At 34.8% G+C, this 15,502-nt stretch overlaps 1 protein-coding gene across 6 annotated transcripts in view; it reads right to left on the bottom strand.

The window, feature by feature from the left end:
• GABRB2 (gamma-aminobutyric acid type A receptor subunit beta2) overlaps positions 1 to 15,502 on the bottom strand; it is a 244,433-nt gene that overhangs the window by 115,789 nt on the left and 113,142 nt on the right. For all 6 annotated transcript variants that reach the window (XM_072824264.1, XM_072824263.1, XM_072824265.1 and 3 more), the window contains one exon: positions 6,470 to 6,552. In XM_072824264.1, the coding sequence (XP_072680365.1) occupies positions 6,470 to 6,552 (83 nt within the window). The remainder of the gene's footprint in view (positions 1 to 6,469; positions 6,553 to 15,502) is intronic.

Genomic DNA, 15,502 nt, shown 5'->3' with positions numbered 1-15,502 from the left:
AAAAAGAGAGAGAAACTTTTGGGTTTTTGTAATGTGAGCAGCCTGTCAATGGATCTAGTTGAGAGAATTCCACACTCTCTTTCAAACAAGTGGCTCACATACCCCAAGTGGGGAACCTGGAAATAGGGTTTAAGAATTTATAAGACTATCTTACCTTTCTGAGGAGGAGAGTGGGGCCATGTAGCTCATATTGGTATTGGACAGCTAATCTCACTCAGAATTTACAAGATTAGCCCCCTAACTTTTCCCATTTCAAAGATATATAATACTCTCCTTGCCCCTTTTGCACTATTTTTCATTTCTAGATGAAACATATTAAATAGCTTTGCAATAAGCTCAATCCTTATTCCCTCACTCAGAATCAAGTTATATTATTTTCTCTGACATTAAACCAATATACTAATTGCTAAAATAGAAACAGGGTAATAATGATTTAGTAATGACACCATTAAGGTCATTTGCATTTGAGAGAGGTAGGGAAGAAAGGCAGAAGAGGGAAGGAGGGAGAGAAGAAGAAGTGAATGCCTAGAGTTTGCTTAACAGAAGGAAATGGTTAAGGTTGAATGTTAGACATCAACTTCAGAGCTAATTCTTTAAGAGATAGGATCCTAAAGTCATTTCAATAAGCTTAATTAGTTAACTACCTACTTATAATAGTAAGACCTGTATATCATATATATATATATATAATTAATATAATACCATATTTCATTATCATTCATATTAATTCATATAACAGTGATTTTTTTGTCTGGTTAAATATGAATAAATTCTGATTTTTTGTAAGTATAAGATATTTTCTTGGTTTCTACAATTAGGATCTTCTATAAATCTGGTCCCTATAAAATCAGTGGCTTTAAAAGCCAGCTATCAATTACCACATCAGCACAGAGCCATTATTCCACTCAGTGGCTGCATGACCTTGGGCAAATCTCTTTACCTCTTTGAATCTGTTTCCTTAGATGTGACATATAAATATTAATACCTACCTATAAACTTTTAGTTAAAAATGCTCACAAAAAATAAAGAAGGTCACTCTATGATTATAAAGGGGTAAATTAATAAAAAACATATAACAATCATAAACATGCAACATTAGAGCATCCTGGTATATAAAGAAACTACTAACAGAACTAAAAGAAGAGATAGACAGGAATACAATAATAGTTGGGGACTTTAATAACCCACTCTCAGCAATGGCTAGATTATCCAGACAGATAATCAATAAAGAAACAGAAGATTTGAACACTATAGACCAAATGGACCAAAGAGATATACAGAACATTCCATCCGACAGAAACAGGATATACATTCTCCTCAAGCCTGCACAGAACACTTTCTAGGATAGATAATATGTTAGGTCACAAAACAAGTTTCAAAAAATTCAAGAAGACAGAAATTATATCAAGGGTCTTTTTCTGACCACAAAGGTATGAAACTAGAAATCAATAGCAGTAAGAAAGCTGGGAAATGCACAAATGCATGGAAATAAAACAATCTTGAACCACCAATGGTTAAAAAAGGAAATAAAAAGGGAAACAAAAAAAATCTTAAGACATGAAATAGAAACAATATATCAAAACCTATAGGATGCAGCAAAAGCAGTTCTGAAAATTTATAGTTACAAACAGATGTATTGGGATAAAAGAAAGATCTCAGATAAACAACTTAACATTATATCTCAAGGAACTAAGAAAAGAAGAACAAACTGAGACCAAAGTTAGCAGAAAGAATGAAATAATAAAGAGTGGAGCAGAAATAAATGAAATAGGAAAGCAATGAAAAGAAAAAAGCATAAGAAAAATTAAAATTCAGAATTCATTCTCTAAAAAAAAGATTGGTAAATCTTTAGCTAGACTAACCAAGAAAAAGAGGTGAACTCAAATAAATAAAATTATAAATGAAAGAGGAGACATTACAACTGATACCACAGAAATACAAAGGATCCAAGTGACTACCATGAACAATCATATACCAATAAATTAAACAACTTAGAAGAAATTAATAAATTCCTAGAAACATACAATCTATTAAGATGGACTCATAAAGAACTAGAAAATACGAGCAGACCAAGTAACAAGTAACAAGGAGAATTGCGTCCGTTCTCAATAACTTCTCAACAAAGAAAAGCCCAGAACCATATGTTTTCACTGATGAATTTTATCAAATATTTATTTATTTCCAAACATTTAAATGAAAATTAATGGCAATCCTTCTCAGACTCTTAAAAATGTTGAAGAGAAAGGAATGCTCTCAAACTCATTTTACAAAGTCAGTGTTATCCTGACACCAAAGCTAGATAAGACTACTGCAAGAAACTTACAGGCTAATATCCTTGATACATATAGATGCAAAAATTCTTAACAAAATACTAGTAAAACAAATTTAATAGCACACTAAAAAAATCATACACCATGAGCAAGTGGGATTTGTCCCTGGGATGTAGGGATGGTTCAGATGCAGATCAATAAATGTTATACATCAAATTAATAAAATGAAAGAAAAAATCATCTGAATAGATGTAGAAAAAGCATCTGACATAATCCAACATCCTTTCATGATAGAAACTCTTGACAAATTTAGTATAGAAGGACTGTACCTCAACATAATAAAGGCTATATATGATAAATCCATAACTAACATCATACTCAATGGTGAATGATTGAAAGTGTTTCCTCTAAGATCAGGAACAAGATAAGAGTACCCACTCTCAGCACCAGCACTCCTGTTCAGCATGGTACTGAAACTCCTAGCCAGAAAAATCAGGCAAAAAAAAAAGAAATAAAAGATACCGAAATCGGTAAAGAAGAAGTAAAATTATTCTGTTTGCAGATGACATGATCTTATATGTAGAAAACCCCAAAGACTGCCAAAAAATTAATAGAATAAACAAATTTAGTAAAGTTGCAGGATACAAAATAAACATACAAAAATCAGTTCCATTTCTATACATGTTTATATTTCTAGAAACAAAATAAAATAAACCCATTTACAATAGCATCAAAAACAACAAAATACTTATGAATAAATTTAACCAAGGAGGTGAAAGATCTGCACAATGAAAAGCATAAGACATTGATGAAAGAAAGTGAAGACATAAATAAATGGAAACATAGCCCATATTCACAGATCAGAAGAATTAATATTATTAGCATGTCTATATTACCCAAAGCTACCTATAGTTTTAATGCATCCCCTATCTAAATTCCAATGTGTTTTTATAGAAATACTATATATTTAAGAAACTATATTTAAGAAAACAATCTTAAAATTTGTATGGAACCACAAAAGACCTTGAATAGCTAAAGCAATCTTGAACAAGATAACAAAGCTGGAGGCATCATACTTTCTGATTTCAAACTATACTGCAAAGCTATAGTGATCAAAACAGTATAGTACTGGCATAAAAAGAGACACATAGACCAATGAACAGAATCAAAAGCTCAGATATAAACTCTCGCATATATGGTCAACTCATACTGGACAAGGAAGCCAAGGATACTCAATGGGAAAAAGAGCCTCTTCAGCAAATGGTGTTGGGAAAATTGGTATATACTTGGAAGAGAATCTGTATCAGGGAAATGTAAATCAAAATCATGATGAGATATTGTTTCACACTTGTTAGAATGGCTATTATCAAAAAGATAAGAGAACAAGTGCTAGTGAGGATGTGAAGAAAAAATCTTGTGCACTAATGGTGCGGATGTAAATTGGTACAGACCACATAGAAAACAAGTATGAAAATTTCTCAAACAATTAAAAGTAGAACTATCATATCACCCATATTTACTACTTCTGGGTAAATGTATGAAGCAAATGAAATCTCCATCTTGAAGAGATACCCGCTTTTTTACGTTCGTTGCAGAATCACTTATAATAGCCAAGACATAGAGACAACTTAAATGTCCACTGATGGATGAATAGGTTAAAAAAAAAAAAGTGATACAATGGAATATTCAGTTAAAAAAAGGAAATCCAGGGATGCCCAGTGGCTCAGCAGTTGAGCATATGCCTTTGGCCCAGGGTGTGATCCTGAAGTCCTGGGATCGAGTCCCACATGAGCTCTTGCATGGAGCCTACTTCTCCCTCTGCCTATGTTTCTGCCTCTCTCTCTCTCTGTGTCTCTCATGAATAAATAAAATCTTTTCTTAAAAAAAAGGAAATCCTGTCATTTGTGACAACATAGACATAACTTAAGGGAATTCTTTTAAAGACTGATTGATTGATTGATTGATTGAAGAGACCACATTGTGAGTGGGGAGAGGGACAGAAGGAGGAGAGAGAGAATCTCAAGCAGACTCTGTGCAGAGCACAGAGCCCAGTGCAGGGCTCATTCTCAGAGCCCTGAGATCATGACCTGAACTGAAACCAAGAGTTGATTACTCAACCGACTGAGCCACCCAAGACCCTCAGAACTTAAGGTAATTATACTAAGTGAAATAAATCAGACAGAGAAAGACCAATAGTGTATGGTCTTATTTATATATGGATCTAAGAATTAATACTGAAGTCATAGAAACAAAGAATGACTTGGTAGTTGACAGGGCTGAGGGTATGGGGAGATGGTTGAATGTAGTTAAAGGGTTACAAATGCTCAGTTAGAAGATGAGTAAGATCTGGGTATCCACAGAATGGTGACTATAGTTAACAACTCTGTATTTTATACTTGAAAGTTGCTATAGGAGTAGATCAGTTCTTAACACACACACACAAGGTAACTGTGTGAGGTAATGGATGTGTTAACTAACCTTATTGTGGCAATCACTTCACTATATATATATATATATATATATATATATATATATATATATAATCATATTGTACATCTTAAACTTACACAATGTTATATACAAATTACATCTCAGTAAAGTTAGGGGAAAAAAACTACCCCATTTAACAGGGTAACTGTGATTTGAAATAAGAGATGTAGAAGCCCCTTTATTAAAATATAAACTTTCTAAAAGTCTGAAGAATTATCATGTTAATTTTAAAATATTCATGTCAGAATTATAATTTAACTAGATTAAATACCTGGGTGTTGCCTGTGCCCTTAGGCATTAGTTCTTTAAAATAGAAAGGCCTTGTTTATTTACCTGAGGGGGTTGTGAACAGCTCAAATGAAATAACATCAGCGCAAGTGCTTTAACTATGTGTACAATTATGATTATTTAAAATTCCACTCAAATTTCATCATGAGTTCTCTTACCATAAAAATTCATTATTAGTACATGACAATCTACTTTAAAAGAAACCTTACTCCAACAATTTGAAACAACCAAAGAATTTGGACTTTGGAGAACATTCTAAACTTAAATTGTATCATAAGTCATGAAAATGCAAAGTTATCCCAAAAATATTTACATAAAAATAATCATCAATATCCTATAGACCAGTTTCTGTAAATAGTTCTTTATTGAAAAGATCAAACGTGAAAATGATGATTTGATAACACAAGTATAAAATCAAGTTCTTAAAAAAATGCATGTAAATTTAATATTATCCCTGGAAGCTATGTTTTTTTAATGGGCAAAATACCAGCAATGTGCCATACAGGCTTGTATTTCTGCTCAGAGTAGTGACTTAAATTTGCAATGCTTGTCACAGCTAGAGTTCCTTGTAACAGCTGAGAGTGTCCTATCTGCACAGCAGTCAAGTTACTCATTATCTAGAATGCTGGATATAAAATCAGCAGCTTCCAATTGTTTGGTGGGATGAGGTATGAAAACATTGCAAAGAACTGACAAAGAAAAGAAGATCAAAATCCTATTCCATCTCAAATGACCTCTGTGCATGACCTCCAAAATAGAGATAGGTTATGAAGTCAATGTTTTCACCCACCCAACAGGGTAGGTGATTGAGTCATCAAGAAGGACACTGAAACTGTGGCCCAGAAAAGCAAGAACACTGCAAAACAGGTCAGCACAAGAAAGAAAATAAACATGCGTATATATACCATGCTTGGTCATTGTATGGCTTTCAGCAAGAATATAAAATAAATTTTAGACACTGACAACGTCCCTCAAAACAAAAAACATCCCACCAATCCACACTCTGAATGTTTCAACTGGTCCAGAGGCCACATTTATTTTGCAATTGCAAAGAGATAACATTTGTGAAAGGCAAAGACAACTGAGATTTCCTGTGTCACCCTGGCATTACCACCTATTTTCCCTTCTGTTGTAGCTCTATGCACCATTTCCATACTTTAAATGCCTAGAATAGCCTTTGGTCTCCTTCCAGGCTCTTAGTGTCTTCCTTTTACTGCTAGATTATGTCTTCTCTTATACATGTCTCCCAGGGATTTAGAGATGAGACTAAGAGGTTGGCAGCATCACTGAGGAAAGACACTGTATCTCCCTCTACCAGATTTACTGCAGTAGCAGGACATTTTCAGGACCTGTGGTTTGGGCATGAGCCAGAATAATCTTAAAGCAGAGTTCAGTCTAGCTGCATTCTTAGAAAAACTTACAGCTTTCAATTTCCAAGGTGCAATTTTGTTCATCCAGTGGGTACCGTCTTAGGTCCATCATGCAGGCAGCTGTAGTTGTGATTCTAGAAGAGAAATAGCAACAATATATGCTGTTAGCTGGTCCATGGCTGGAGTTGAAAAAATTAAATCCAAGTATCAAAGAGGGCAGAACTGGGCCTCTAGAAGACTGATTTAGCCAGAGTTCTAGTGAAAAAGGGTGCTATAGCTTCAGATAACCATTTTCCTTTATAAGCCTCAGGCTGATTTATATAAAAAAAGACTGGACTAAATCAGTATTTTCCCCAAGTGTGGTTCATTACCTACTTATACTAAACAAAATCACCTGAGAGGGTTTATTAAACAGACATTTCCATGCTCCAGAATGTCTTGGTGTAGGGAGGGATGGTCCCAGGGCTCTTTATTTTACAAGCATCACAAAGAGATTAAGAATATCAACATAGATAGCTCCTCTTCCATTCATATTTGTTTCCTCTTCCCTCAAATCTAATCTTCATTAAATCTTGGTTTTGATTCATTATTTTTGACATTTCTATGCATAGTATAGTACTTTGCAAGTGCTTTAACACAACACACAATCAGCCTTTCATCTATTGCCTGATTTGTTCTGTGCTGAGTAATCTGATATTTTCATGACCTGTTAGTGTCCTCCTATGGGCTGGCACAGTTACTGATTTAAAATACCTGGTTCCTTTATTATTTTATCAGAGATATGAATATGTCCCTTTAATGTCTGTATTTCTCTATCTTCATTTTTCACTAATCTCTTATTAAAGACCTACTAAAAGGAGTCAAAAAGCATATAGTCCTAAGTTGTTTGTTAATATATATTTTCTGATCAATATAGCAGCATAAAGTCATGAAAAACACAAGTTTTAGAATACAACAGACAGAGGTAAAAATTCTAATTCTGTATAACTAACTGACATCAACATGGTTAATATCTTTTCACCAACCTTAGTTTCTTCATCTATAAGAAAGGGATATTATTAACAACAACATAATAATATAACAAGGTTTCTAAAAAGATTAATAATTGGGACTCCTGGGTGGCTCAGCGGTTGAGTGTCTGCTTTTGGCTCAAGGTGTGATCCTGGAGTCCCAGGATCGAGTTCCGCTTCGGGGTCCTTGCATGGAGCCTGCTCCTTCTGCCTGTATCTCTGCCTCTCTCTCTGTGTCTCTCATGAATAAATAAATATTTAAAGAAAAGATTAATAATTTATGTAAGGAATATAAAAAAGTACCTACATATAGCAGGTCCTTTATATCTACTTAAAAAAAAACTTATACAAGAAATTGATATTGAATTTGATCAACTTTGGCCTACTCTACTCTGAAGGGCGCTTTACTATGAGTTGGGAATAGAGAAATAAGATACAGTCCCAGCTTGAGAGAAACAGTCCCCAGCTAGACATTTTTCACTGGAAGGTTGGGCAGAGTTTAAAAGTAATCTAAGTAGACTGAGTTTATGAAATTCCTCAGTTAGGTGTGGGAGTCCCACTCCTCAGTTGTAGGATGAAAATAAGTGATTAACTCAATGTAAGTAGTTCATGCCTCTTTAGTTTAATTACTGCTTCATTAAGTTTTGTGCTCTGTTAATTTCTGTTTTTCTTTTTAGCAATAAGTGAGTGTCCTAAGGCTGATGTTCATCCCCAATTCCCTCCTTTTCTTCACCAGGAGTTAGCTACTCTGCCTGGGCTCATTTTCATCTCCACTGCCTCCTTCAAAATCTATGGCCCCACTGCCTCACCTCATATTATTACAGTAAATTAATCTCTTGGCCTTTCCATTTGCCCCCCTACTATCCATTATCCACACAGCTGTCAGATCTTTTAAAAATATAGATTTTATCACTCCTCTGCTTAAATTTTTTTTGGTTCTCCCAATAAAATCCAGAGTCTTGGTTGTGTCCTACTGTGCTCTGAATAATCTGCCTCTTCCTTCCCAATATTATCTCATGCCAAGTCCTTACTATCTTCCAGTCTGCACATTTGTTCTTTCTGCTTAGAACATGTCTCTCCCCGATCTTCGTAAGTCCTTCTCTTCTGATCCTTCAGCTCAATAATCACTTCCTCTGAGAGGCTTTACCCAAGCAGCCCACCCAAAGTAGCTGCCTTAACTGATGTTCCATTTTAACCTATTTATTTTCCTTCAGGCAAGTATCACAATCTGAAATTATCTTTTTTTTTTTTTTTTGCTTTTTAAAATTTAGATTCAAGTGTATAACATAATGATTTAACAATTACTAAACCATAAGAAAAGAATGAAATCTTGTCATTCATGGTAACATGGATGGATCTAGCAGATATTATGCTAAGTGAAATAAGCTGGAGAAAGACAAATACCATATGATTTCACTTATATGTGGAATATAATAAACAAATGAACAAGCCAACAACAACAAAGAAAGAAACAGACTCATAAATATAGAAAACAAACTGGTGATTGCCAAAGGGAAGGGATTAGGATGATGGGTGAAATAGGTGAAGATGATTAAGAAGTAAAAACAACAGGGGCAGCCTGGGTGGCTCAGCGGTTTAGCACCGCCTTCATCCCAGGATCAAGTCCCACGTCAGGCTCCCAGTGTGGAGCCTGCTTCTCCCTCTGCCTGTCCCTCTCTCTCTCACACTCTCTCTCTCTCTCATGAATAAATAAATAAAGTCTTAAAAAAAAAAAAAGAAGAAGAAAGATGCTTTAAAGTACTATTTCTCTCAATAAAATGTAATCCATTAGGGGTACAGGCTTTGTTCTATTTATTGTAAGACAATCAATAAACATCTGTTGGATAAATAAAAACATGAATTATAAAGAGGCAAGCAGTTGGTTTTGCTGATTATAAATCTTTTATTTAGAGGATTATCTTATCTCAATATTTCTCTTCTTCAGCTTTTAATGTGCCTTAAGTTTTAGGGATTCTTCCCATATTTTTAACAGCAAATGTTAATCCATTTAATTAACATTGTGTATATATAGTACTAGAGTTTATCTTATCATCAAACTGATTGTTTTGCTTTCAATGGGACTTGTCAAATAACGTTTTACAAATACTAAAAATTATATAAAAAATAAATTTCACATTAATTATTTACTCAGGGCTTAAAAATGACAACCTATTTTGACTATGCAATATTTGACTGAATTTCTCGCTGGTCCATCTGTCTACTGTCCTTCTTTTCTTCCTTCTTTCCCTCCTTCCTTCTTTTTTTGTGTTTTAACATGTAGTTACAACCTGAATTGCTACTAACATAGGAGAAACCTGTATTATGTAGAAGATAAATTTTCAAAGAAAATAAAATTAGGTATATGATGGGCATACCAAAACTCCCATGTTACTTCTATAAAATAGCAGAAATCATCCATCTTGAGAAACTAGAAAAAAGTAACTTCAAATGACAGACTGAACACAAAGGACATTAAAGGTACAAGGGCACACGTACAATTTTAAAAAAAACAAGAACCATAAACAGATGCTCAACTGTGTGAGATGAAGCCTGCAATAGCTACTATACAGGTTGTGGTTCACACTTTCTGATGATACATATTCATGGCAACTAACATCTGTGAACTAGTGCTGTAAACATGAGTGCTATGAACAAGAAAAATAGACTAATGCTATTGCAGATGAAATGAGTTTCCACCCATATTTAAAAAATAAAGTAGATGAAAGTGTTTTTCTCACATCAACATTTGTATTTACACCAATGTTTTACTTTTTTAATGCTATAATATACTTCATAAAACAAAAAAAATACATATATAAATATTTTCTAGTCAATGTTTTCAAGGCATTTGTGTCTCCTATTGGGTTAAAGCAGAAACTCTATAGACAAAATAATCCCTTTTGAGTCCTGTTCATATAGACCAGAACAAGTAAGCTGGGGTGAATCACTTAGATCCTGTAATACTTGGATGCTCCTGAACATTTGAATTAAAAACTTGCCATCCTAATTGGTTATGAGATGGTAAAAGCAAGAAGAGATCTTTACCTCGTAAAATGTTCTGTGATTTTTGTTATGACACCTGCTAATAAGCAGATACAGTGATAACTATTTTGACCAGTGGTTGGTATTTGAAAATATGTGTAGAATACTCACACACCCATATTAAAAGCAAAGCAGAGCTATAAAATATGATGTAAATAGCAACCAAATACATAAATATTCAAAAAATTATGCCATCTATGTATGCAGATTTTAAAACAAGGCACAGACATGTGTGACAAGCCTGCATCTTTTCCACATGATTTATAAGATCAGGAACTACATATGTTTTTGTCTTATTTGTATCTCAAGCACTTTGGCAGGTCTCTGGCACATATCACTAACCCAAGATTAAAACAGTAATAATAATAATAAAGAGAAGAAAAAAGAAAGCAAAGGTCATAAGCATTCTCAAACTGAGAATTTTGAAACAATTCTCTATATTAAGTACCTCATTTAATTTATTTAAAAAATTCTAAAATCAAAGAATTATAGAAGAAGCTACTCAGAAATGAATCTTATTCAAAAAAGTTTAATGATCAACATCAAAAATCTGTTCTTTGGAACTTTATGATTTATAGCAGTGCTAAGTTTCCATAGGAATAAGTCAATACAACAAATATACTTAATGGAGTATTCATGAACATGCCTTTCTGAATACTGTTAAACACCAATAATGGGCCTTAAATTACTCAACATTAGTAGTAGGAATCTTTGAAGTGAAGCTAGTAACTTATTATGCAGGTATCCTGACTAAATTTTAAGACTACAGTGAAATGTAGAGATGACTTTGTCTTCAATCACAGGAAACAGTCAATGATGCTTTAAGAATGTACCTCATTTACATGTCACAAATTTTCTATACTTGCAAGTGGAAATGTGCCTTTTCGGGGGCTGAATACTATAATGTGGATGAAAGCCACCTTTGGGGAATGCCAATATTCTGACTGGACTAAAAGATCTTTTGAGAAACTTTTTATTCCTTAGCCATTGGGCCTTGTCAACTAAAAATAACTTGCATCATAAAATACTGATACAGTGCAAGAAAACTATATATGTAACATACCCTAAAACAGTCACTAAAGGCACCTATAAAATCAGGAAATACAACAGTTCTGCTAGCATTTTGCACCAAAGTCATAACAAATATTTTATGGTGTCATTACCTGAGACTTACTTAATGGTGCCACCATATCATTCTGAGATTGAATAGGATCAAAGATAGTTATTAAGTAATAATAAATGCCTTTGTCTCTCAGCCAATAGGAGATAACTCAAAATCAATGTGACATGTTTTGGTCCTTTCAACAGACTTTTTAAAAAATTTATTTATTTGAGAAAGAGAGAGTAAGGGGAGAAGGGCAAAGGGAAAGAGAGAGTGAATCTTAAGCAGACTCTGTGCTGAATGAGGATACAGAAGCTGGGCCCCATCTCACAATTCTGAGATTAGCTAAAACCAAGGGTCTGGCACTTAACTGACAGCGCCATTCAGATACACAACAGACGTCTCAAGATGGGCTTCAGGCACTACAATATGTGGTCAAACAAGTACCTTAACAGGTGAGAAGCATGTTAGGATTTCAACCAGAGGTGATAAGAAAGTAACTGTGGATTTCTACTTTTATTTCCTTTCCTAGATAACCATCCGATCATTCCACACATACAAAATTCATTTTGCAATATCTTTGTATTTTTTTTAAGAAAATCAAATACCTTACCTCCAACTATGTTCATTCTAAAGAGCTCATCTGAGTCACTTCCCCAAAAGGTACTTTAAAAGATTTTGCTTCTGTATCTCCAAGCAGACTTGATATTATTTTGTGTCTCACAACCATTTTAGTTGGGAAACTAATTTCTCACATACGTTCCTCTTGGGATATACTCTTGCATTTTGTTGAGTAGGTAGAGCATTGATACAAGACTTAAATGACTTCAGCTCTGGCATTCTTGCTAGTGATAAACATGCTTCATACCAACTGATCACTCACTGAGTTCCAGGCATCATCTAGTATTGCTTAAATGTATCATCTCCTTTAATATCAGTGTTCTATTATTCCCATTTTATAGATAAGAAAATGGAGGCAGAGAAAAGTAGAGAGATTTTCTCCAAAAGTCACAGAGTAAGTGGTGGAGTTGGGATTTAAACTAGGATGTTTGACTCCAGAGCCTACAGATTTAACTGTCATGCTATAACTAACCAGCTAGTTGACCTTGATAAAATCATTTAGCTTCTCTGGGTAACTGGACGATTTCTGAAATCCCAAATGAGCTTGGAAATTCTATAATCCTATGAAAATACATTACATGTTCTGTGACCCTGTATATTTTGTAATTGTGTTTTACCCACACATTCAAATGCTGTATTTCACAGCTGTTCATTCTGTTTTAGTCAATTATGTAGATTAGCCTACCCCAGACAAGCAAATACAGGCCTCTCCCCAAGGAGTCCCACTTAATATTCTCCCCTGATTGAAGGTCTCCCTCAGCATTTTTCTTCCAGCCTATGCTCTTGATTTACCTCCACAGAGTCCTGCTTAAATTAAAATCTCCAACACTCATGCATAATTGTTTTTAAAAGCTCTTTACAAGTCCTCATATAGAGTCACATGCGGTAGTATGCTCAACTTTGTAATCACCAAAAAAAGTAAGATTGCTAGCAATCATGTTCCCTTTTGATAAATCATGCATTTCAGATTAGAGCTATTTGTACTCGTCTGCAGCTGTTTGGCCTTCTGTGACTCTTTGCTTTTCTGGAATCTTATTCTCTCTAAAGATACTGTGACCATTTAAGGACTACAAGTTTCTGCCACAAATCTAGGTGCTATTATCAAAGATATTTCCTTAAATACCATGACTGTAGAATCCAAACAGTAGTATTGAACAAAATCTCATTTCGTGAGTATATAAATACTACTCAATCAAAAATATTAATCGATATGTGCATACAGTCTAAGTCTTTATTCCTCTGCAGTGACTCCCTTGTTTACCAAGATTTCCCACATTACATTCCTGATGGTCTCATCTGTAAATTGTGTGCTTATCTCAGGAATGAGAATATGCTCACTTCTCTCTAAATTATGTCTTACAGGAAGTCTGAGTCCCTGAGAAAAAGTAGTTGTTCTATTTTTGGATTCATTACCTAACAAATGAAATTTAATTTCAGATCAACATAAAGAATTTAACTGAACCAGAGCCACTTACCAACTAGAATGACATATAGCTGGGACTCAGATTATTTCAACAATGATTTTGCTTTGTTTTCAAAATTTAAAACAGTGTCCAGAAAGCTTTTGTTGCATTAATTAAAATATATTCAAAATATTTAATTTTTATTTTTAACAGATTAGAGTCATATTATTTCAGAATAAGTTCATCAATTTTATCTTAGCCATTTATTTATTTATTTTAACAAAGTCAGTGTTTCACAGGTGCTGATTTATAGCTAGCCAGTGACAGGCTAAGGTTATAACCTCACCTGGGTCTGTTGCCACTTCTTCCAAATCCCATCCAGTATTATTTTAAAATATAAACTACACATGCTGGATGTCTTCCTTTGTCTCTCCAGTTCCACTCTCACCCCTTAATCACCATGTTTTGTAGTCTTATAGACATGAATGTTTGGACTTCATAAACTGTCTCCCTGATTGATTCTCTGGCTTCAGGTTGGATTTGACCACTGGGAGTTTAGAGGAGGGAGGAGAGTGTGAAGGGGGGAACTGTTTCCTAGGCTCCATGCCTGCAGAGCTTGTGTGCAGGTTCCCCCTGACTGTGCCTTGTTCTCCCTCGTCAAGTGGGGCACACCAGAGAGTGGACAGCAATCCACAGATCCTATCTCTGTGAGGGAGGAAGTGCTGTTTTCTTTGTAAAGTTCCCTTTTAATACATTGTCTTCAAATTATCCCATTTTTCAGTAAGTCAGCTGTTTCTTGTTGGGCCCTTGAATGATAAAATATATTGTAGAAATGTATTTAAAATTTGAGGTTTTATGAGTTAGGCTGTCAAAAATATTAGAAGCATTCCATTCCTGGATCCTTCGTCTTGGGATTGTAGGGATGAGGGGATGAAGGTTCTATCTTAAATGAACTTCCTCCTTCTATGAATGCAGTCTCCGTTCATTCCAGACACAGAGGAAGCATTTTCCCTCCACCTTAGCTAACGTAGCCCTAACCCCCTCCCCATTGGTCACTGTCACATCTCATTTTACTTCTTTCATTATACTTGTCATTATCTGAAATTATCCCATGTATGCATTTACTTGTTAATTATTTTGTCTCCCTAGTAGACTCAGGGTCTTTCTGCAGTTGAGTTTTCCAGTAGACCCTGAAGGATGCTCATCAGGCATCTTGACCTATAAAAGAAAGGGAGAAGAAGCCGAATTGCACACAAAAAAATGTCAGTGCAAGATTCAGTCCCAATGACATGGAAGTTCTGGAAGAAATATTACCATCATAGTTCCCACATGAGCCTGAAATGGCCTTTAAACTATCTCCTTCCCCATCACTGCTACACACACACACACACACACACACACACACACACACACACACAGAGAGAGAGAGAGACAGAGAGACAGAGAGAGGGAGAGAGAGACTCCTTCCTTGAGCAGCTGGCATCCAACATCTGAGGAAAAGACATATCCTATGAAAAGCTCAGAGAAACATTTTTTTTTTTTTGTGGTAGATCCAGACTTTAACATGCCCTCAAAACATATTTTCCCTACAGTTCCCTATGGTTGCAACTGTCATAACCTTAACTAGTAAAGTAAAATAGGCTTTAATACAGTAATAGTAACAGTAACATAACTGCTGTTATGTTTTAAACAAGAAAAATGAATTCCACAAAGCTGCCTCCTATCACATACTGGCAACTCACCTTGTACTTCCAACTTCAACAAAATTCACACACACTGCAGTCTCTGGCCTTTCTGCCACTCTGATCTTTGATGCTAAAGATTTTCAACTAAATGGCAGTTTTACTATTTAAGAGTTAAATCTCTTACACAAAATAGGCACCAGATACGTGGAAAAATGCTTAAC

Source organism: Canis lupus, chromosome 4, assembly GCF_048164855.1.
Source record: "Canis lupus baileyi chromosome 4, mCanLup2.hap1, whole genome shotgun sequence".
In the NCBI taxonomy this organism is placed as follows: Eukaryota; Metazoa; Chordata; class Mammalia; order Carnivora; family Canidae; genus Canis; species Canis lupus.
Note: the sequence above shows the minus strand (reverse complement) of the source record. Positions and strands in the feature narration are given on the sequence as shown.